This window comes from Sciurus carolinensis, chromosome 10 (assembly GCF_902686445.1).
Source record: "Sciurus carolinensis chromosome 10, mSciCar1.2, whole genome shotgun sequence".
In the NCBI taxonomy this organism is placed as follows: domain Eukaryota; kingdom Metazoa; phylum Chordata; class Mammalia; order Rodentia; family Sciuridae; genus Sciurus; species Sciurus carolinensis.
This window is the reverse complement of record NC_062222.1, coordinates 84,865,631-84,891,110: the sequence shown is the minus strand read 5'-3', so window position 1 is coordinate 84,891,110 and position 25,480 is coordinate 84,865,631. Positions and strand designations below refer to the sequence as shown.

Here is a 25,480-nt window from a genome sequence, read left to right as displayed (position 1 = left end):
GGATGAATCATGTTGAAGAATGACTAGGTAATAGCACTCAGGAGAAGATAGCAAAGGCTCTGTTACAGCACCTTAGATATCTACTCAGGGTTTCCATCCCACCATTTAAATAATGAAGAACTATCCAGAGTTGTAACCAAATGCTTCCATTACCCAGATATAAGCCTCAAAGGAAACAGAACCAAGCATTCTCTTGTAGAAAGTATTATTTCTCGGGTTCTGGTAATGTTACTCAAAAATAGGCTTCTGTGTTTTTCATATTTTGTCCTAATATTTCTATGAAATACAAATGGCAAGAAATTAAAAGTGTGCATCCTCATTAATAATCAAATAAATAAAAAATAAAGCAAACCCATGGGCCTAATCAGCGATTTGGCAACAGTTGAAGAAATTGAACATTATTCATTAATGATGCAGAAGTGTTGAAATGGGCACTTGGGCTGTGCTGATGGGGGTAAAAATTGGCGCAAACTTTCTAGAGGTAAGAGGCAAACCAGATGGCTGTTCATGTGAAGTGGCATTTTTTTAAAGGAATTTATCCCACTAAAGCACATACATACAAATATGTATGAGGATGTTTATTACAACATTGTTTTTTCTTTTAATTTATTTTCATTGTAAACAAATGGGATACATGTTGTTTCTGTTCGTACATGGAGTAACAGCATACCATTTGCATATTCATACATTTACATAGAGTAATGATGTTTGATTCATTCCGTTATTTTTTTTCTTCCCCCCACCCCTCCCACCTCTCTTTTCCCTCTATACAGTCCCTCCTTCCTCATTCTTGCCCCCCTCCCACCCCCCATTACGTGTCATCATCTGCTTATCAGTGAGATCATTCGTCTTTTGGTTTTTTGAGATTGGCTTATCTCACTTAACATGATATTCTCCAATTTCATCCATTTGCCTGCAAATGCCATAATTTTATCATTCTTTATAACTGAGTAATATTCCATTGTATATATATACCACAGTTTCTTTATCCATTCATCAATCGAAGGACATCTAGGTTGGTTCCATAGTCTGGCTATTGTGAATTGAGCAGCTATGAACATTGATGTGGCTGCATCTCTGTAGTATGCTGATTTTAAGTCCTTTGGGTATAGGCCGAGGAGTGGGATAGCTGGGTCAAATGGTGGTTCCATTCCAAGTTTTCTAAGGAATCTCCACACTGCTTTCCAGAGTGGCTGCACTAATTTGCAGTCCCATCAGCAATGTATGAGTGTACCTTTTTCCCCACATCCTCTCCAACACCTATTGTTGCTTGTATTCTTGATAATCGCCATTCTAAATGGGGTGAGATGGAATCTTAGTGTAGTTTTGATTTGCATTTCTCTTATTACTAAAGATGGTGAACATTTTTTCATATGTTTGTTGATTGCTTGTAGATCTTCTTCTGTGAAGTGTCTGTTCATATCCTTAGCCCATTTGTTGATTGGGTTATTTGTATTCTTGGTGTAGAGTTTTTTGTGTTCTTTATATATTCTGGAAATTAGTGCTCTATCTGAAGTATGAGTGGCAAAGATATTCTCCCACTCTGTAGGCTCTCTCTTCGCATTGCTGATCGTTTCCTTTGCTGAGAGAAAGCTATTTAGTTTGAATCCATCCCCGTTGTTGATTCTTGCTTTTATTTCTTGTGCTATGGGAGTTCTGTTAAGAAAGTCTGATCCTAAGCCAACAAGGTGAAGATTTGGACCTACTTTTTCTTCTATAAGATGCAGGGTCTCTGGTTTGATTTCAAGGTCCTTGATCCATTGTGAGTTGAGTTTTGTGCAGGGTGAGAGATAGGGGTTTAATTTCATTCTGTTGCATATGAATTTCCAGTTTTCCCAGCACCATTTGTTGAAGAGGCTATCTTTTCTCCATTGCATATTTTTGGCCCCTTTGTCTAGTATGAGAAAATTGTATTTATTTGGGTTTGTGTCCGTGTCCTCTATTCTGTATCATTGATCTACCTGTCTATTTTGGTGCCAATACCATGCTGTTTTTGTTACTATTGCTTTGTAGTATAGTTGAAGTTCTGGTATTGCGATACCCCCTGTTTCATTCTTCCTGCTAAGGATTGCTTTAGCTATTCTGGGTTTCTTATTCTTCCAGATGAATTTCATGATTGCTTGCTCTATTTCTGTAAGGTACGTCTTTGGGATTTTAATTGGAATTGCATTGAATCTGTATAGCCCTTTTGGTAGTATGGCCATTTTGACAATATTAATTCTGCCTATCCAAGAACATGGAAGATCTTTCCATCTTCTAAGGTATTCCTTAACTTGTTTCTTCAATGTTTTGTAGTTTTCATTGTAGAGATCTTCTACCTCTTTGGTTAGATTGATGCCCAAGTATTTTATTTTTTTTGAGACTGTTGCAAATGGAGTTGTTTTCCTCATTTCCCTTTCAGCTCTTTTGTAGCTTGCATATAAAAAATGCTTTAGATTTATGCGTGTTGATTTTATAGCCTGTTATTTTGCTGAATTCATTGATGAGGTCTAGAAGTTTTCTGGAGGAGTTTTTTGGATCCTCTAAATATAGAATCATGTCATCCACAAATAGTGACAGCTTAAGTTCCTGTTTTCCTATTCGTATTCTTTTAATTTCTTTAGTGTGCCTAATTGCTCTGGCTAGAGTTTTGAGGACAATGTTGAATAGAAGTGGTGAAAGAGGACATACCTGTCTTGTTTCCGTTTTTAAAGGGAATGGTTTCAGTTTTTCTCCATTAAGAATGATGTTGGCCATGGGCTTAGCATAAATAGCCTTTACAATGTTCAGGTATGTTCCTACTATCCCTATTTTTTCTAGTGTTTTGAGCATGAAGGGGTGTTGTATTTTGTCAAATGCTTTTTCTGCGCCAATTGAAATAACCATATGATTCTTATCCTTAAGTCTATTGACATGATGAATTATGTTTATTGATTTACAAATGTTGAACCATCCTTGCATTCCAGGGATGAACCCCACTTGATCATGGTGCACAATTTTCTTAATATGTTTTTGGATACGGTTTGCCAATATTTTATTAAGGATCTTTGCATCTATATTCACCAAGGATATTGGTCTAAAATTTTCTTTCCTTGATGTGTCTTTTCCTGGTTTGGATATGAGGGTGATATTAGCTTTATAGAATGAGTTTGGTAGGGTACCCTCTTTTTCTATTTCCTGGAATACTTTGAGAAGTATTGGAATGAGTTCTTTGAAGGTCTTGTAGAACTCGGCTGAGAATCCGTCTGATCCTGGGCTTTTCTTGGATGGTAGATTTTTAATGGCTTCTTCTATTTCATTGCTTGATATTGATCTGTTTAAATCGTGTATGTCCTCCTGGTTCAGTTTGGGAAGAGCATATGTCTCTAGAAATTTGTCAATGTCTTTGGTAGTTTCTATTTGGTTGGAATACAGATTTTCAAAGTAGCTTCTCATTATGTTCTGTATCTCTGTGGTTTCTGTCATGATATTTCCTTTTGCATCATGTATTTTAGTAATTTGAGTCTTCTCTCTCCTTCTCTTTGTTAGTGTGGCTAAGGGCTTGTCTATTTTGTTTACTTTCTCAAAGAACCAACTTTTTGTTTTGTCGATTTTTTTGAATTGTTTCTTTTGTTTCAATTTCATTGATTTCAGCTCTGATTTTAATTATTTCCTGTCTTCTACTACTTTTGCTGTTATTCTGTTCTTCTTTTTCTAGGACTTTGAGCTGTAATGTTATGTCATTTAGTTGTTGTCTTTTCATTCTTTTCTGGAATTCACTCCATGCAATGAATTTTCCTCTTAGTACCACTTTCATAGTGTCCCAGAGATTTTTATATGTTGTATCATCGTTTACATTGACCTCTAAGAATTTTTTAATCTCCTCCCTGATGTTTTTTGTTATCCATGTTTCATTCAATAGCATATTATTTAGTCTCCAAGTGTTGGAGTAATTTCCCTTTTTTATTTTGTCATTGATTTCTACTCTCAGTCCATTATGATCTGATAGAACACAAGGCAGTATCTCTATTTTTTTGCATTTCCTAAGGGCTGCTTTATGGCATAACATATGGTCTATTTTCGAGAAGGTTCCATGTACTACTGAGAAGAAAGTGTATCTGCTCGTTGATGAATGGAATATTCTATATATGTCTATTAAGTCTAGGTTATTGATTGTGTTATTGAGTTCTATGGTTTCTTTGGTTGGATTTTGTTTGGAAGATCTATCTAGTGGTGACAGCAGTGCGTTCAAGTCGCCCAGAATTATTGCGTTGTGGTCTTTGTGATTCTTGAAATTGAGAAGGATTTGTTTGATGCAAGGGATGCACCATTGTTTGGGGCATAAATATTTACTATTGTTATGTCTTCCTGATTTATGGTTCCCTTAAGCAGTATGAAATGACTGTCTTTACCCTGTCTGACTAACTTTGGCTTGAAGTCCACTTTATCTGATATAAGGAGGAAACCCCCACTTTTTTACTGAGTCCATGTGCATGGTAGGTTTTTTCCTATCCTTTCACCTTTAGTCTGTGGATGTCTTTTTCTATGAGATGAGTCTCTTGCAGGCAGCATATTGTTGGGTCTTTCTTTTTAATCCATTCTGCCAGTCTATGTCTTTTGATTGATGAATTTAGGCCATTAACGTTTAGGGTTATTATTGAGAAATGATTTGTATTCCCAGTCATTTGGCTTATTTTTGGTTTTTAAGTTGGCTTGGTTTCTCCTTTGAGTGGTTTTTCTCTAAGGTAGTTCCTCCCTTTGCTGACCTACATTGTTGTTTTTCCTTTCCTCCTCATGGAATACTTTGTTGAGAACATTCTGTAGTGAAGGCTTTCTATTTGTAAATTCTTTTAACTTTTGTTTATCATGGAAGGATTTTATTTCATCTTCAAATCTGAAAGTTAGTTTTGCTGGGTATAGGATTCTTGGTTGGCAACCATGTTCTTTCAGAGCTTGAAATATGTTGGTCCAGGCCCTTCTAGCTTTTAGAGTCTGGGTTGAGAAGTCGGCTGCTATCTGTATTGGTCTCCCCCTATATGTAATCTGATGCTTTTCTCTCGCGGCCTTCAAAATCCTATCTTTATTTTGAATGTTAGGCATTTTCATTATAATGTGCCTTGGTGTAAATCTGTTGTGATTTTGTGCATTTGGTGTTCTGTAAGCCTCTTGTATTTATTTTCCATTTCATTCTTCAGGTTTGGGAAATTTTCTGATATTATTTCATTGAATAGGTTGTTCATTCCTTTGGTTTGTATCTCTGTGCCTTCCTCAATCCCAATAATTCTTAAATTTGGTCTTTTCATGATGTTCCATAATTCTTGGAGATTCTGTTCATGATTTCCTACCATCTTCTCTGTTTGGGCGACTTTATTTTCAAGATTAAATATTTTGTCTTCATTGTCTGAGGTTCTGTCTTCCAAGTGGTCTAGTCTGTTGGTGATGCTTTCCATTGAGTTTTTTATTTGGTTTATTGTCTCCTTCATTTCAAGGATTTCCATTTGTTTTTGTTTTTTTGTTTTTTTTTTTTTTGAGAATCTCTATCTCTTTGTTGAAATGATCTTTTGCTTCCTGCAGGTGCTCATTCAGCTTATTGGTATTATCATTCATTGCCTGCATTTGCTCTCTTATCTCATTCTTTGCTTCGCGAATCATCTTAATCATGTATAATCTGAAGTCCTTTTCTGACATTTCTTCTAACATACTGCCATTGGATTCTACTAATATAGAATCTAGATTTGTTTGGATCATTTTCTTCCCTTGTTTTTTCATGTTGTTCATGTATCTTCCCCTCTAGCAGTGCAGATCTGGGGTATTGCAGATTTGTCCCTATAGGCTTATAGTGGCCCTATAGGTTTCCAAAACACTTTCTTTAAGGGGAGATCAATATTAGCAGTGCCCAAATCAGACACTATGCAATCCTAGACCAAATAGTCCCTATGGGGACAATAACAAAATTGTCATAATAAACAAAATGAGTTCAAATATTATCTTTGGTAAAACAAACAGGTTTGCAATAAGGCCTGCAGTTTCTAATGGAGGACAAAGAGGATGCAGAGGGATGTAGAATGTGACTGTTAATGGGATAAGAAAAGAATATACAGAAGTTCTAGAAAATAGAAAGGGTGAGAGTGTAATCAAAAGAAATCGGATGTTAGCATGCAAAAAAGGGAGAAAGAGACTCTGAGGGGACAGGTAAACAAAAGGAAAAGAAAGCAAGAAAAGTAAAGAAATAAAAATTTAATTTTTTTAAAAAGGAGAAAAAAGAAAATCTACTGTATAACAGTCATATACTAATGAAACCTCCCAGTGTTCAGTAGCCTGATGCATGAGAGGTACCTGACAATGAGCTTCAAGCCTCCAGCAGGCGTCTCAGGATGGGATTTGCCCCACCCAAAGATCGGAGCTATGGCTTCCAGGATTAGCCAAGATGGCCGCTCTGGCTTCGAAATGTGTTGGCAAATGGGGAGCTACAGCTCAGGGGTGGATGTGGTCAGCTGGAGGTCCTGGAGGCTGGATGCAGTTGGTCCAGCAGGGGTCCTGGAGGTCTGGTGTGCTTGGTGTGGTTGTGGGATCCTGGAGGCCGGGTGCAATCAGTCAGTCTGGGGGTCCTGGGGTGATAGGGTGCAGTCAATTGGTCTGGGAGTCCTGGCAGCAGGGAGCAGTCAGTCGATGTGAGGGCCCCAGAGGCAGGGAGTGATCGGTCGGGCTGAGGGATCCTGGAGACAGGGCTCAGTCAGTCCGGCCAGGGGTCCTACGGGACCTGGCTGTTGTCTCAAAATGGCAGCAGCCATGTGTAATCAAACCTGCAGGTACTGTAACAGTGAACTTCCAGGAGACAGCAGGCAGCTGGTGCTCCACTGGCGGTTGGCGATCAGTTTGCTGACTGTTGTCGGACGATCGGGAGGTGAACCTCGAGCGTTGGGTGATGGATAGGAGTAAGGCAGGCAATGGACAGGCGAGAGGCAAGTAAATGGCAGATGATAGAGGCCTGACAGTGAGCAATCTGCTCTCAGAAAAGGCGTCGATATGCTGGAAGACTGCAGGTCGTCACAGCAGACAAATGAGTAAACACCAGGGGATCGATAAGCCACCAATATAATTTTGAAAAGATGAAAAGGAAAATCAACACTATGGGGACAGACTTATCAACTAATAGTGCTGGAACATCTGGACTCCTACAGTCAAAAATCATAAACCTCAATCTAAATCTTACAACTTATACAAAGATTAACTTAAAATAGATTGACATAAAACTATGCAACTTGAAGATAAACAGGAGAAAGTCTTTGTGAGGGAATAGTAGGCAAATTCTTTGAATCAAAACTCATGATCCATAAGAAGGAAATTGATACATTGAACTTCTCAAAATCCAAAATGCTATAAGAGAATGAAAAGAAAAATTACAGACTTTGAAAACACATCTATAAACCACACATCTGAAAAAGACTTAGCTAGGATATGTTAGAAGAACTAAAAATTCAACATTAAATAAATCTATTAAAGGGATCTCCAGCACTGGCCCTAGCCCCGTGTGGATGCTGTCCCAGGCCTGCATGAATGCTGTGGCTCCCCATCTTCCAACATGTTGAGACACCTCTGCCATCATCTTGGATTATTCCTGATGATGCTGCCACCATCTTCAGTTGGGGCAACTTCCATCATGGGACACCTGCCAGAGACTAGAAGCTCATTATTAAGGTATCTACAGTTTAACTGCTGCTGTTGCCACCAACTTGGGATGTGACTGCTTATATCCAGGGATATCAACCAGGTCCTGAAAGAACATCACCAAGGGTCCTGCAGGCATGGTTGCATTTGAAGTATCCCTGGTAGGTGTGCTAATAGCCACCATCTTGCTGCAGAGGGAGGAGAGGGCCTTGTAAGGGGTCAGTAGGTGGGAAAAGGGTGTGAAGTCACCTTAATCTTGGCTTACTCAGCTAACTAGCTCATCACTCACCAGGGTCCCAGAGACAACTCAGAAGAACTTGTTGGGAAACTGACATCAGCTTGGTCCATGGCTCCATGAGCACCTGGTCCCACTGGTTTGGCAACCAACAGGACCCTCTGGTTCCTCAATCCCCAGTCTCACAACTATCCCCTGGTCACCAGTGCCTGCAGCTAAGTGACTGGCACACAGCTTGCAACACCTGGTCCTGATTTGCCCAATACTAAACAACTCTCAGAGTTAGGCACACAGATTCCTGCACTCAGCACTCAGGACCTCCAGGGAGTGAGGTTCTTGATTGGGAATTTGAAAGGACCAGGACAAGAGAGATATAATTTAGAGATGAAATTATACACCAGGAATTGTGGGGTCCACAAGTGAGGGAAAGGGCTAAGACCAGGATGCTGTGTCACCATGAGTGCACCACAAAGGAGAATCCTGGGGTTCCATCATCCATAGGGACTGACAATTGCTATACCTGTCTCCAGGGGTCCTACCTCCAAGTCTAATCCTCCCACCTTAGTAGCTGTTGTCATCCTGAGGGTGGAGTTATCAGCAAACTCCACACAACCCCACCCATTAGAAGAGAAGGGAGGCAGAGAAGATATTGAACTTCGACAGCAACAATTTTCCTTCAAGAATTTTTTTCTTTTTTCTTTTTCCCCATTTTTTAACTTTTTTTTTCTTTTTTCATTTTGTGCTTCACATACCCATCATCTTTGAAATCAAGTGTATTTTATACATCAGGCCACTGAAGACTGAGAGGTTTGAATAGTATATATTACAGTTTTTTTTTGTACATTTATTTAAATTTTATTTTTATTTCTTTTTTTTTTTTAATTTTTATCACTCCTCTATTTTCCTCTTATTTATCTGTTTCCTTGGAGTCTCTTTCTTCCTTTTCTCATGCTAAAAATCAACTTCTCTTGATTCTGCTTTCACTCTTCTTATGCTCCAGTACCTCTATATTCTCACTTTTTACCTCACTAATATTATGTCCTACAACCCTCTCCATCCTCTTTTTTCACCATTTAAAATTGCAGACCTTATTGAAAACCTGTTATTGATGCTGTAGATAATAATGAAACTCATCATCTTTGTTTATTATGACAAATCTGTTAAGGTTTCAATAGGGGTTTTTTGGTGTAAGGCTGCATATTGTTCGTATCGGGTGCTGTTAATATTGTTCTTCCCTTTAAAGGTGAGGCACTGGAGACCTTCAGGGACACTATAAACCTATGGGGCAGGGGAAACTTTAATATCTTGAATCTGCACTGCTAGATGGGAAGATAATTGAGCAACATGAAAAAACAAGGGAAGAAAGTGCCCCAGATAAACCAAGATGCTATATAAATAGAATCCATTGACAACATGGCAGAAGAAATGTCAGAAAAGGAGTTCAGGTGTACATGATTAAAATGATCCACAAAGTAAAGGATGATATAAGAGAGCAAATGCAGGCAACAAATTATCACTTCAATAAACAGCTGAAAGAGCAAATGCAGGAAGCAAACACATCATTTCAATAAAAAGTTAGAGATTAAAAAAAAAAAAAAACAGATATCCTTGAAATGAAGGAAACAATAAACCAAATTATAAATTCAATGGTAAGCATCACCAACAGACTAGATCACCTGGAAGACAGAACCTCAGACAATAAAGACAAAGTATTTAATCTTGAAAATAAAGGTGACCACACAGAAAAGATGGTAAGACCTCATGAACGAAACTCCAAGAATTTTGGAATAACATGAAAAGACCAAATTTAAGAATTATTGGGATTGAGACAGACTCGGAGATATAAACCAAAGGAATGAACAATCCTTTCAGTGAAATAACATTAAAAAATTTCCCAAACCTGAAGAATGAAATGGAAAATCACATACAAGAGGCTTACAGGACACCAAATATACAAAATTAGATCAGATCCACACTAAGACACATTATAATGAAAATACCTCACATACAAAATAAAGATAGAATTTTAAAGGCCATGAGAGAAAAGTATCAGATTACATGAAGCGGGAAACCAATATGAACATAAGCAGATTTCTCAGTCGAGAACCTAAAAGCTATGAGGGTCTGGAACAACATATTTCAAGCTCTAAAAGAACATGGATGCCAACCAAGAATCTTATACCCAGCAAAACTAACCTTCAGATTTGATGATGAAATAAAATCCTTCCATGATAAACAAAAGTTAAGAGAATTTACAAATAGAAAGCCTTCACTACAGAACATTCTCAGCAAATTATTCCATGAGGAGGAAATGAAAAATAACAATGAAAGTCAGCAAAGGGAAGAACTACCCTAAAGGAAAAGTCACTCAAAGGAGAAACCAAGTCAAGTTAAAAACCAAAAATAAACCAAAATGACTAGGACTACAAATAATATCTCAAAAATAACCCTGAATGTTAATGGCTTAAACTCATTAATCAAAAGACATAGACTGGCAGATTGGCTTTAAAAACAAACAATCAAAAAAGACCCAACAATATGCTGCCTTCAAGAGACTCATCTCTTTGGAAAAGACATCCATAGACTGAAGGTGAAAGGATGGGGAAAAAGTTGTCATGCACATAGACTTAGTAAAAAAGCAGGGATTTTTTTACTCCATTCTCATATCAGATAAATTGGACTTCAAGTCAAAATTAGTCAAAATGAATAAGGAAGGACTTTTCATACTGCTTGAGGGAATCATAAATCAACAAGATGTACAACTGTAAATATTTATACTCCAAACAATGGAGTATTTATGTACATCAAACAAACCCTTCTGAATTTCAGAAATCAAATAGACCATAACACAATAATACTGGGTAACTTTAACACTTCTGGATAGATCTTTCAAACAATAACTGAACAAAGAGGCCTTAGAACTCAATAATACAATAAATAACTTAGACTTAACAGACATATATAGATTATTCCATCCATTAACTAGTGAATACACTTTTTTTTTCTTAGCTGCATATGGATCCCTCTCTAAAATAGACCATATGTTATGCCACAAAGCTACTCTTAGCAAATACAGAAAAATAGAGATACTATATATTGCATTATATTAGATCATAATGGAATAAAATTAGAAATCAATGATACAATAAAAAGAGAAACTACTCTAACACCTGAAGACTAAATAATACACTATTGAATGATGCATGGATAGTAGAAGACATCAGGGAACAAATAAAAAATTCTTAGAAGTAAAGGAGAACATTGACATAACTTATTAAAAACTCTGTGACACTATTAAAGCAGTACTAAGAGGAAAATTCATTGCATTGAGCTCACTCAATAAAAAAACAAAAATCAAGAAAAAAATGACCTAATATTACATCTCAAAGCCCTAGAAAAAGAACAGGTAAACACCAAATGTAGTAGAAGACAGAAAATAATTAAAATCACAGCTGAAATCAACAAAATTGAAACAAAAGAAACAATTGAAAAAATTAACAAAATGAAAAGTTGGTTCTGTGAAAAAGTAAACAAAACTGATAGATAAACCCTTAACCACACTAACAAAAAGAAGGAGCGTGAAAACTCAAAATTACTAAAACTTACGATGAAAAAGGAAATATGACAGACATATTGTATTTGTTGAAATACAAAACATAATTTGAAGCTAATTTGAAAATCTATAACCCAACAAAATAGAAAATCTTGAAGACATTGACAGGTTTCTAGAGACATATGATCCACCCAAACTAAATCAGGAGGACATACATAATTTAAACAGATCAATTTTCAACCTATGAAATAGAAGAAGTCATCAAAAGCCTACCAACCAAGAAAAGTCCAGGACCAGGCAGATTCTCAGCCAAGTTTTACAAGACCTTCAAAGAAGAAGTAATACCAATACTCTGCAAAGCACTCCATGAAATAGAAAAGGAGAGAACCCTTCCAAACTCATTCTATGAAGCTAGTACCATGCCAACACCAAAAGCAGACAAAGACACAGCAAGGAAAGAAAACTTCAAACCAGTATCCCTGATGAACATAGATGCAAAAATTTTTTAAAACATTCTGGTAAATTGTGTACAAAAACATATTAAAAAGATAGTGCACTACAAACAAGTGGGATTCATCCCAAGGATGCAAGGTTGGTTCAACATCCGGAAATCAATAAATGTAATTCACCACATCAACAGACTTAAAGTTAAGAATAATATTTTAGATCTTTCCATCTCCCATGTTCTTGGATAGGCAGAATTAATATTGTCAAAATGGCCATACTACCAAAAGGGCTATACAGATTCAATGCAATTCCAATTAAAATCCCAAAGACGTACCTTACAGAAATAGAGCAAGCAATCATGAAATTCATCTGGAAGAATAAGAAACCCAGAATAGCTAAAGCAATCCTTAGCAGGAAGAATGAAACAGGGGGTATCGCAATACCAGAACTTCAACTATACTACAAAGCAATAGTAACAAAAACAGCATGGTATTGGCACCAAAATAGACAGGTAGATCAATGATACAGAATAGAGGACACGGACACAAACCCAAATAAATACAATTTTCTCATACTAGACAAAGGGGCCAAAAATATGCAATGGAGAAAAGATAGCCTCTTCAACAAATGGTGCTGGGAAAACTGGAAATTCATATGCAACAGAATGAAATTAAACCCCTATCTCTCACCCTGCACAAAACTCAACTCACAATGGATCAAGGACCTTGAAATCAAACCAGAGACCCTGCATCTTATAGAAGAAAAAGTAGGTCCAAATCTTCACCTTGTTGGCTTAGGATCAGACTTTCTTAACAGAACTCCCATAGCACAAGAAATAAAAGCAAGAATCAACAACGGGGATGGATTCAAACTAAATAGCTTTCTCTCAGCAAAGGAAACGATCAGCAATGCGAAGAGAGAGCCTACAGAGTGGGAGAATATCTTTGCCACTCATACTTCAGATAGAGCACTAATTTCCAGAATATATAAAGAACACAAAAAACTCTACACCAAGAATACAAATAACCCAATCAACAAATGGGCTAAGGATATGAACAGACACTTCACAGAAGAAGATCTACAAGCAATCAACAAACATATGAAAAAATGTTCACCATCTTTAGTAATAAGAGAAATGCAAATCAAAACTACACTAAGATTCCATCTCACCCCATTTAGAATGGCGATTATCAAGAATACAAGCAACAATAGGTGTTGGAGAGGATGTGGGGAAAAAGGTACACTCATACATTGCTGATGGGACTGCAAATTAGTGCAGCCACTCTGGAAAGCAGTGTGGAGATTCCTTAGAAAACTTGGAATGGAACCACCATTTGACCCAGCTATCCCACTCCTCGGCCTATACCCAAAGGACTTAAAATCAGCATACTACAGAGATGCAGCCACATCAATGTTCATAGCTGCTCAATTCACAATAGCCAGATTGTGGAACCAACCTAGATGCCCTTCGATTGATGAATGGATAAAGAAACTGTGGTATATGTATACAATGGAATATTACTCAGCTATAAAGAATGATAAAATTATGGCATTTGCAGGCAAATGGATGAAATTGGAGAATATCATGTTAAGTGAGATAAGCCAATCTCACAAAACCAAAAGACGAATGATCTCACTGATAAGCAGATGATGACACGTAATGGGGGTGGGAGGGGGGCAAGAATGAGGAAGGAGGGACTGTATAGAGGGAAAAGAGAGGTGGGAGGGGTGGGGGGAAGAAAAAAAATAACAGAATGAATCAAACATCATTACTCTATGTAAATGTATGAATTTGCAAATGGTATGCTGTTACTCCATGTACGAACAGAAACAACATGTATCCCATTTTTTACAATAAAAATAAATTTAAAAAAAAGAAATAAGCAAGCAGGAGAGTATTTTAGATTAAAGTAATTTGAAACATTTATTTTTTTCTTTTTTGTACTGTAAACCACTGACAATATGGCTTGAAATGACTGAATTCCTAATGAAACTTTTCCATCTGTGCTCATAACATTCTAGCAAGAAACCTTAGGCACACGTTTTTATTTTGACCATGAGCTTCATTAAACTGTAGTCCTTCAGCTAGTGTCCTGATTTGTCCAGCCTTCTGTGTTGCTTGGGGGTCTTAATGAAGGTGATTGAATTTATGGTTTCTAAATCACAGGAACTTTTAGCACTTACCTCATTAAATGTCTCTTTTATATAGTTAATTGATTAATAAATGCAATTAGGTGTGACAGATGACTCTTCTGTAGCTAAGATTTGAAGTTATGTTCTCTGGGTTCCACATCTCCAGCTTCCACCAGTGCAAAATGCCATTTGTAAAACAGTATCTATCTGATAATTAAGTATAATTCAGAAAAAAAGGGATATCCTGCAGTAGACTGAACTCATCATTGTAGTTTTGTATTTCTGTAACTTAATACAGCTCCTGTCATAGTAGAGGTACTGAATATATGTTCATTGAATGATTGTATTTAAATTTATTAAACTGATACTCAATTCAAACAAAAAAATTATATTGTTTACATTTATATGAGTCCATATCTAGGTTCTTCATTCATTTCCATTGATCTATGTGACTATTCCTCCACTAGTGCTATGTGGTCTTGATTGTTGTAGCTACATAATAAGACTTCATATTTGAAAGAATGATTCCTCCCATATTTTATATTTTGAGACAGGGGTCTGTCTAGGTTGCTTAAGCTAATATCGATCATATGATCCTTCTGCCTCAGCCTCCCAAGCTGCTGGGAGTACAGGCATATGTCACCACACCTGGCTTTATTATTCCATTTTAAAGGTGAGGAAACTGAGGTACGGAAGAGGAAATAATTTAGACAATGACATATCTCAGTAAACATTGGAGCTCATGTTTAATCCTACTGTGAATGGCTACCAAGTCCCATTATCTCAGCCTCTCTACTCTTTCATAGGTTTATCATATGAGAAAAAATAAATTTAATGTGACAGAGAAATATCAAGAATCCTCACTCATATAAAAGAGCATAGTGAGTATGTGTTGAGTGTCACAGTATAAGAATGATGATGCAGGTCAGAGTTGGATAATATAGGATCTTACAGACAACTGCTTTGAGAGAATCTATGATTGAAGTTTATTCTGATTGCTGGGTGAGAAAGAGCTAGAAGGGACAATTGGAATTCATTTAGGAAGCCATTTAGCAGTATAGACATAGAAGATAATGATGAATAATCAGTATAAATATTAATTTTGGAGGTATGAAGCATTAGAAAGGTCCAGTGCACATTTCCTAGTGAGACATAGTGATAAACTGAATAGGAAGGTGGTAACTGTGAAGACAGTAACAAAGTATCACAAACAGAGTGGCTTCGAACAACAGAAATTTATTTTTTCACTGTTCTGGAGGTTGGAAGTTCATGTTCACTCTAAACGGTCTAGGTGGGGGTTATGAAAAATGGTGGAATGAGACAGACATCATTACCCTATGTACATGTATGATTACACAAATGGTATGAATCTACATCATGTACAACCACAGAAACGAAATGATGTGCCCCATTTGTGAACAATGAATCAAAATACAGTCTGTAAAAAATAAAAAATAAGTAAATAATTCTTAAAAACTAATATATTTAAATGGTAAATATAAAACAAAAAAAAAGAAAAAGAAAAAGAAAATCTATCCTATGACTTTCCATTAACCTCTGGTGTTGCCGCCAACATCTGCATTCCTTGGACATAGGTGCATCACTCCAAACTCTGCTTCTGTTGCTACATAACGCTCCTTCTTGTGATTCTGTCTCTGTCTCTTCTCCTCTTTTCATAAGGGTAACAGTCATACAGAATTGAGGGGCCCCTCTACTTCAATATGACCTCATCTTAGCTAATTATATCTGTAATGACCCTCTTTCCAAAGAAGTTCATATTCTGAGGTTCCAAATAATCTGAATTTAGGGACACAAGGGATATAACCCAGTACAAGGTGTGAAGAAAAGAGAGGACAGCACAGTGACTTCTAAGTTTTCAGTTTGTATGTCAGAGTAGATCATAAGGCCAGTTTTTGATAGAAAAGATTGAGGGAAGAGCAAGTGGGAACTGGACACGAATGAAGAGCTATGATTTGCTATGACAGATATGAGATATTAATTAGATATTTAGGTGTGGAGATAAAGAAGCCATGTATGTGCATAAGTTTGGAGCTTACAAAAGAAGTAAGTTGGAGATGTGTACTTGAAAGTCCTCAGTCTAAAGATGCACTTTAAATTGAGAAACTGGACAAGGTCAGCCAGGGTAAGGCTAATATCTGGGTTACCCCATGCCTTGAAGCTTTGGAAAAGAAGAAATGAAAGAGGAAGATTGAGAAGTGGTTAGTGAGTTTAGAAAGAAAGCAAGGGTTTGTATTATTAAAGACTTCAAGTGAAGAGAAGTATAATATTTCAGGGAAGAGAAAATGATCAACTCTACAAAATCCTATTAATGGATTGAATAAAATGAACACAAATGTGAAAGATGAAAATTGTTGGTAACTTTGAAACACAGTTGTTTGGATGGGGGATGTAATTTAAGGGAATAACATGAGATTATATAAATGGAACCTAAAGAATCTGAAAGGGTTTAGAGGCACAGTGTTAAGGACGAATTATTTTCTTTGAAGATGTGAGGTATTACAGTGTAAATAGCATTTGCACTATGTTTATGCTGTAGTAAGGAAAGAAAAACATTGGGGAAATATGAAGGGGTGAGTCAATGCACAAATTCAGTAGAATGGAATCAAATGTAAAAGTGAAGAAGTTGGTATAGAAAGAGATACAGTTCATCACAGTAAAATGAATTCTCCACAGTTAGAGAAAATGGTTATCAGTTTCACATCAATCTTCTCTGTGAACTTCTGACTCACACCACGGGAACCAGTTCATCTGCTTATGGTAGAGCACTAGTGCTCATGGTGTCAGCAATGCGGAACCACAAAGAGTACCCATCACCCACTACGCAGTGTGATCTTGTTACTAGTACATATGAAAACTTTAAGCCCTTTGTACTGACTATTTTGAAGTTCTGAAAGGTTGAGGACTTCTCCACAGCATCACCAGGTACCATGTGATGGAGTTAGGAAACCGATTTTACATTTAAAACACTTTAGATCACAAAATTTATTATCTAAAGCTGGATGCTTTTGAGAGTGAAAGGTACAGATATAACTACACATGGAAAATAGGTGTAAATCAAGACTTTTTGAGAACAAGTGGAGCATGCTTCAACCTACTTTTCCTCTACTTTTTGAGACCCTTTAGTCATCAATTCAAACATTCTTTTCAATTTCAAAGCATTCTTCCATGTTACTTTAACACCAATAATAGCCTAAAGTTAACGTTAAAGAGGCTAATACAGTATGAAAAATTATAATAAAAAACAAGACAACTTAAATATGCCTAAAGGATCAATTTATTGAAATGACTGGAAAGGAAATAAGTTTTTGAAGAAATATTGGTAAATTCAATCCCAGAAACTATTTTTATATACATTTTTGACATGTTTAGAGTATTTCCAACTCAATACTGAACTTACAATTTGGAAATTGCAAAGAGTTCATGAGTTTAATTCAAACTAAACCAATGACATAAAATGCATAAAATAAATAGCGTTTCATTTTTTTCCATGTAGTTCCATTCAAAAATATGTAATGTTTGGTAGCATGATACAAAGAAAAGATGCCTCGTTTCCAGACTCAGTCAATTCTGTGGAATAGAGAACAAATATAGAATTAATTATGTTACAAAATAAAACTATTCACTTCTCCCTATTTGTATTGGTGTGACTAATTAAAAAAAGAAATTGTGCATTTTATTCTACCTTTTTCTGGATGCATGCAAAGTTCTAATAAGATCAAACATCAACTCATTAGGAAAGTTTTAATGAGATCTCTAATCTATCCTAATCACAAAAGGCTTTGTATCTTAGAATCTCAATGCAATTTTCTCTCCCCTTTTGAACGCCCATACCTGGACCAATAATTTTGATTTGTGAATTAAAAGACAATTTTAAGTAAATTAAATGCAAATTTATGAAATGTAAGCTAGAATAACAGTGGAAGTTGATCTTTAATAAAAGCTCAAATGCATTTACATAAAAGTGAAAGAAAATCTATTTCATGTTTTTCTTAAAAATGGTGGTAGTCAAATATAAGGATATAGACCCTTGAAAACAAATCAGTCAAATCTATCAATATAGAACATAAGTGAAATTAAAAGTTTCTTGAAACTTTTCAAGTTTCAGGTAAGTAACAGTCAGCAATTTGCAACAAATAGATAATTAATAAGTAAGTTAACATGTTGATGGAATTTTTCACTATCTGTAGGAGAATGAAATAGAAAAAATAATCAACCAAAAACTAATTGGTCTAATCTCCAAACTTCCCAAACTTACCAAAAATGAGAAGAAGGCACTACTTTGAAATCTTAGACCTTGAAAGTAAACAAATACAAAATAAATAAATATATCATTTATCTTTTGGCAAGAATAGTTGCCTTAAGAATGTTATAAACAATGAAATAAGCATTTCTATCTTTCTGCCTCATGTACATGTGGCAAAAACTAGACATGATCTATGTATGGTATGTGGGGAATACATGTCCATTCACGAGGAAAACATTGAAAATTCTCAAAAAGAATTAGCCTTTTTTTTTTTTAAACCAAACAATCAAATTATCAATTTTAATTTGGTTTTAGTAAGTCTTAACAATCTTTAAATCAGAATTCTTAGTTGTGCATGGTAGAACATGCCTGTACTTCCGGCAATCTTGGAAGGCTGAAGAAGGAAGATAGCAAATCCAAGATCTGCCTCAGTAACTTATCAAGAACTTGTCTCAAAATAAAAAAATAGATAAATAAAAAGTCTGTAGATGTCTCAGTGGTAGACTGCCCCTGAGGTTCAGTCCCTAGAAATACCAAGAAGAAAAAAAAAAAAAATTGAAATTTTGAACAGAACAATTTAATCAGAATCCCTGCAGTCATTTCTTTCCAACACTGTTTCTTCTACTTAGATGATCAGAACAACTTAATCAGAATCTATGTGAGTACGCCTAGCCATTGGAATTGAGGGAGGATGGCTCTAGGTGAGTCTATCGTATAGCTAGCATTGAGCATCACTGATCTAAATTATATCTTTATATCTTTTATCTTTCATTCTCTAGGAATGCATATTCTAGAACTTTCCCTAACTTATTCTACCATCATAAATACATCATGAGTTGAGTGAAACTGCAAAGTAAGGTTGGACTTACAACAACGGGGTTGTAAACTGGGACAAGTGGGTCAGTCACAGGGTAGAATGGGCGAGTAGGATCGAACAGAAGATCTTGGTACTCCAGAAAGGCTTGGACAGGCATCTCTCTCTGGGGCACTGCTTGCTGGGGCAAGGGCAGAATTTTGGACTGAGGGATAGGCACCTGGGACTGAGGAAGAAGCACGGGAGTCTGAGGAAAAGCCTGGGGGACCTGATGCACCACAGGCTGGAGCTGAGGCAGAGGGAGGTGCTGATTTTCGAGGTTAGTGAGACTTGGGATTTGAGGGACAAAAGAAGGGAGTGCTGTTGGTGATTTAAGGACGGGCATCAGTTTGGGCTTAGAAAGAATGGTCTCTTTAGCTTTGGGGATTTCTGCTATCTCAGGCTGAAGGAGAGACAGCACCATAGCTAGCTGAGAAAGAGACAGGGCGTTTTGTGGAAGGAGAGTGGAAGGCATGGGCTGAGCATAAGGAAGCTGTGGCTGGGCAATGGGGTGGATTTTATTTTGGCATTCTTCCTGAAAAGAAGAAGAGAAAAATTTCAGTCCGTGAGTCAGCCATAATTGTCACTTACAATCAATTAATGTCTCTATTGGACAACTACAATTGAGTGAAAACAATAAAAGAAAAATTTTCACTTAGGTTGCTTAGGAAATCATTTTGGGTCATGTGAAGAAAAATTAGTAAAATGCTCTATAAGAGATTTCTTCTTAAACTCCTCAATTTTTTGGTGGATCTATGGTCCAAACTGAAATTAATGTTTGGGAACTTTTAGGAGTTTTTTTAAACTTACTTTTTGAAATTTTTGACCTTTTCCAGAGTCATCAAGATAGTTGTAATTTATATGCTTTGGTCTTTAGACAGCACTGACTTTTCAACCTAAATATGCTAGCAATAGACCAAATCGTTTTCATATAATGAAGAGAGATCAATTTTAAAAGACTGAGAGGGACAACTTGAGTATGTATTTTCACTTTGTTTTTATGAAAAATAAGTCCTAATTTGTGGCTAAATTCAGGGAGTCACTTAACATTGGCCAAATTCTAGCATTACTTTCTTTGGTAAAAGGTAGTTTACTTGAGTCTTCAAAATGAATTGATCTTTAAATTTTATTTGGTCTTAGAAAACATTTTGTGTAAACACCAAACATTCTAATAATAAAACAGTAAGTTGAAATAGTAGTTAGATAAATGTATGAACATATATGTAATTTAACTGTAGAATTTCATTATTCAAAAAATTCTTGATCTTTAAGCAAGCTCTGCTACCTAATTAACTGGGTGATACAGTCATACAGTGTGCACTCAATTCTTCTGGACCTCACTTCTCTCATTTGTAGTGGAAATACCCTTAAGAATATCATCATGCATCCAATAAATATTGAAGTATAATAGGCAAAGTGTTAATGTCAAATCATTGACTATTCACTGCAGATCAGCTCATCAATACGTCAGGGTAGATATTCTTAAGAATATTCTCCACCTACAAAGAAAGAAAATGAAGTCCAAAGAAACTTGTGGCCAAAGTTATGTAGCTGAGAAATAGACTTACACCTTATTGCCTTTGTTCTCTTTCATCATCATAAGGTCTTGAGGATAAGAAAGAACCTAGTTCCTAGTTTAGAAGGATTTGTACTAATGTGAATTTATTAAAACAGATATACCTTTAGTAATATCATTAACTACTTAATATCTATTCTAGAAATTGATTGTGCCTTGAAGAGACACATTGATGACTTGGAAAATACATTTAACTTTGCCAATGTTTAATTTCTTACATTGGTTGGTAGGTACATGGCATTTACTTTACCAGTCTTTAAACTGAACATATACCTTATGAATATTTTAGGTATTATATTTCACAATAATTTTAGAAACATAGTCATTATGAAGAAATTACCTCTCTTTGTTGTTGTTCCTCGTGCTTAACCTTCTCAAGCTTCTGCTAAAAATAAATCATGCATTTAAAATGCTACTATCTATGAAAATCAAACAGGAAATTTTTAAAATAATTACAATTAAAGATGAGGATTTTACCTTGATATGTGTAATAGATTCCTTTAGAAAAATAAAAAATAAAGCAAAACCAGATTTAGTTTCAATTAATAATTATTAATTTTCAATATATATCAGAAAGTAAAGACTTTGATAGATTAATGTAGACACTTTCACTTGCTAATGTCCTTAATAAGTTAGGATGATTACAGAAACGTATATTTAGACTATTCTGTATAAACCGGTCATATAAAAAAAAGTTGGATGAATGTAGTCAGGAGAGAATAGAAAATTAGTGAACATAGTACAAAAATAGGCATCTAATGGATGCTAATTTCTCTTTACAATCATGGTCCTTTTACTAATAACAAATGATGTCTAAAACCTCATCTGATTCTAAGGGAAAAAAATCTAATTGAAAACACAGCATAATAACACAGTACATTATTACTAATCATTATTAATTTTCCTTGTTAATGTGTTCAATTTCAAATAAACTATAAGAAATCAGTACTCCCCCTAAAATTTTCAGAGCCTTTGTGAAGAAACAATGTATACTGTCACACTTCTTACTAAATAGATGACAATTTCAAGAGTGGTGAAAGGACAAATGTCCACCTGACTCTCTCAAGTAGATTAAGCACTCACCAAATCCCACTGGCTCTTGTTTACTAAAGTGACAACTCCAAGAAAATAAATGTGTCCTTCAGCATATTTCCTTACCCATTACACTGCAAGCTCTTTGATTTCATTGACATCCTAATCTTTAGTTCCTATCATAGATCATAACCAGTATCTGATCCACAGAAGACACTCAATAAATATTAAAAGTGAATGAGGTCAGAGTACGGAGAGCTCAGGACAGAAAACAGAGCTATACAATTGATAGAAGATGGGAGGGAGAAGCAGTGACACAGTTTCAAGGAGGAAGCCCATAGTTCTAGAGTACTAAATTCTCCGAACACTTATTCTTTCAACATATATATAGGAAATTTACATCAAACTTACATGTCATGCATGGCTACACTAGCATAAATACTGTGATGTAACACAAGGCACAGCATTTTACAGTTCTACAATTAGGAAATTGCCTCTAAAAATCATTCTTACCTCACTGCTTGAAAGGCTCTCTGAAGTCTATCAAGAAATAGAAGGAAAAAAAAAATCAGAAACCAGTTAAGTCTTCTAGATCACTGGAGAATGTTATTATTTCATAGATGGAAAAAATTTTTTTCCAAAAAACTTACCTCAGAGGATACACTGAGTTCTTCCTTCTATAAAGAAAATTTAAAAGTCCATTTTAGTGTCTGTAGTGAATTCATCGTTAAACATGATTCCTAATTTTATGCCCTGAATACAGTGCTTTTTGTTAAAAAAAAAAAAAGTGCATGCCTTTATAGAGACATTAAAAGTGAAATTTTATTATCTTTCATATACTGTAAATTTTAATTGGTATATTTCTCTATTGCCTGAATTAAGAGATTTTGGATAGATAACAGAAATGTAATTATTTTAATTTCTGTTAAACATTTTTGTTATGATTATGAGTAGATTCATGACTATGATTAGGATTATTGCCTATATCTTGTCCTCTGGATGTCTTTGGATAAATATAAGTAGGATTTAGCCCAGTTCTCTAAGGTAAGAGACACATATGCTTGATCAGTTTAATAAAATATAATTTATGCATGCATAAAATTGTGTAACACTCTAGTTATTTGCTGTTTGTCTTTCTTTGTTTCCTTTTGTTACTAAGCATTTGTGTGCTTTTCTTTTAGCAACAGGGGGGACATTGGAGTAGAAAGCATTTGTCCCAGCTTTGAGACCCCACAGGAAACTTGAAAATGTAGGTGAATGTAAATGATTTTCATAGACACCAAAAAAAAAATCTGAAAATTTCCATTATTTGTATGCTAGCAATATTGATGATATTATTATATACATTAGGAAGATCAGCCTCTGTATATTATGTTTTTAGGAATTTTCTTCTGTACCTACCTCCCTTGCAAGAGCAAGAGCCACAAGGCAGGCGAGGATAAAGACCTTCATGGCTACCTCGTCCTGTGAATGAGGAAATGAGGAATAGAAATAGAGATATATTTTGTTATTTAGGTAGAGTTAATTTTCCTTTAAAAGAAATAAAAAATAATGTAATAGCATGCCTTTATTTTAAGGAAAAATACTATTAGAAGTTCTATCATGTAACTAGTCAAAAATCTACTTTGGCTCCCTATTCCTAAATATCAAATTCAAACTTCATTATCAGTCATTTAGATGTTTTTAGCTCACAGATATCCAGTCTTTTTATACTTAAAGTTCACTCAGAGTATTATATTTTTATTTCTTAAAGGTAAAAAGAAATTATAAAAATTTACAGAAAAATTTATTTGTACATTTTTTTTTTTTTTTTAATTTACTAAGCACCTTAATTTCCAGACACTTATACTGGGGACAGAGCAGGTCTCAGGCCTGATGGAATCTCAACTCTAGTGCAGGGTATTCAGTTTTACTGCTGACCAATCTTTATTTTTAATCTTTCTTTTCATGAGAAGATGCCATTAACATTTAGTTTAATCAAACCTTCTCAGTTCCAATAAGACTGAGATTTTCATTTTAGCATTTCCTGTATTTGTTACATTCTCCAGATAGAAGTTTTCTTGGACAAATAGGTTTCTTTTTTCTGTATTCATACCCACTATGAAGTCTTGATCCTTACATATCTAATGTCTCTTCTCCTGTGTGTCCCAGGACTTTGGAGATCATACATTGTTTTACTTCTTTTCTGTATAAATGCGCTCATTGATATACTGATGATTAAGCCAAAGTTTGAATTCTCTTGCCCACTCCCAATCCATGAGCTGCCTCCTCTTATGAAATAAATGTTAACACTACTTATCAAATGTACTAAATAACCTTTGTGCTTGATTTTCTTGCAATTCACATAACTTATTTCAAAAAGTAATGTTTATGCCATAATACACTTGATAGTTTTCATTTTCAGATATTTAAACTAAATTTCTTAACTAAAAACAGCTTTTAAAAAAATGTTTCTAATTTTCTGCAAAACATCCTTTCCAAAATTTGAAGGCTGAAAATAATTTTTTCAGTGAAAAATATATTTTTTGATTTTTCTGATGGATTTTATATGATTTGAACTAATTTTACTTTGCCTAAGGCCTCCCAAAATTTCCAAATAATTATAATTGTCAGAGTTCAAAAAAAAAGTTAATATTCTGTTATAGAATATAACATGTAGAGTGTATCACATTGCACTTTATATATTTTATACTCAACATTTTGTCTACCAGTTTTTTAAGTCAGAATTTTATGATTGTTTGAAATTATATAAGCTACTTTTCTTCCATTATTTTCTTTGTTTTATTTTTGGCGTTGTTCCAAAGTAATTTCTCTCCAATCTAGAATTTTCTTACAAAGTGAGACACTTTCTTTTTAGCTTAATTCTTTATTTTAATGTCTCTATTTTAATATTATTTTGAAATATTATAGGCTAGATGATAAACAGGGAAGTTGAAGGTACTGGACAAGTTTGATGAGTAAGTTCTTCTTCTATAGCAATGTTTATAAATATTTAAAGTAACGCATGTTCCCAACCACCACCTTTATTTCTTGACTCAATATGCTAACTCTATAAACTATTAGACAAAACTTTCCCAATAAATATGCATTGCCTTATATTATAATTTAAATACATTTGTTTTTATGACTATGATATGTTGAATCAAATTAGAAGAACTAATTAGGAAATCAATCATCAACTGCCTCTTAATACTATTAACTAGCCTTATACTAAAGATATATGTTATCTTTAAAATACAAATAAAGATATATGTAATATATGCATATATGATATACATATATATATAACATATACTCTTGTGGTGTGTATTACATTTTCTTGGACTCATGTAGCCTATAGAGCCATTATAGTCTTTCTAGGTATTCCATCACTTCTAAAAAGTTTTGAAAATAGGTTCAGCACTATCTTAAATACCTTTATCTCCCAAACTGTATTTTAATCAATAACATTCTTTCCAAAGTACAACCTAATGTGCAATAAAAATAAGGAGGGGATACTCAAAATTTACACCTGAAGTTCTTACCTTTTTTCCAAAGTGGAGGACAGGAAGTGAAGGTGGATCTGGGTAGATGATGGTCTAGCTGCTTTTGTGGCTGTATATATACTATATTTAATGACATGCAAATTTTGTGGTTTGAAATAAATTCAACAGTGAACTTCAATTCCAAGAAGTCCACATGATTCGAAAATGATTTCTGTCCATTATCTGTCCCCAGAAATTCTGGGGAGGATTGTAACAAAGGAGTAATTCACAAGCTGA

At 35.1% G+C, this 25,480-nt stretch overlaps 1 protein-coding gene across 1 annotated transcript; it reads right to left on the bottom strand.

The window, feature by feature from the left end:
* Positions 1 to 9,007: 9,007 nt before the first annotated feature.
* Positions 9,008 to 23,171, bottom strand: Csn2 (casein beta). The gene is made up of 6 exons (XM_047566033.1): positions 23,121 to 23,171; positions 22,233 to 22,259; positions 21,165 to 21,185; positions 21,028 to 21,072; positions 19,128 to 19,646; positions 9,008 to 9,139 (listed from the first exon to the last, which is right to left on the bottom strand). The coding sequence occupies exons 1-6, from the start codon at positions 23,169 to 23,171 to the stop codon at positions 9,008 to 9,010; spliced, it is 795 nt and encodes a 264-aa protein (XP_047421989.1).
* Positions 23,172 to 25,480: the final 2,309 nt, after the last annotated feature.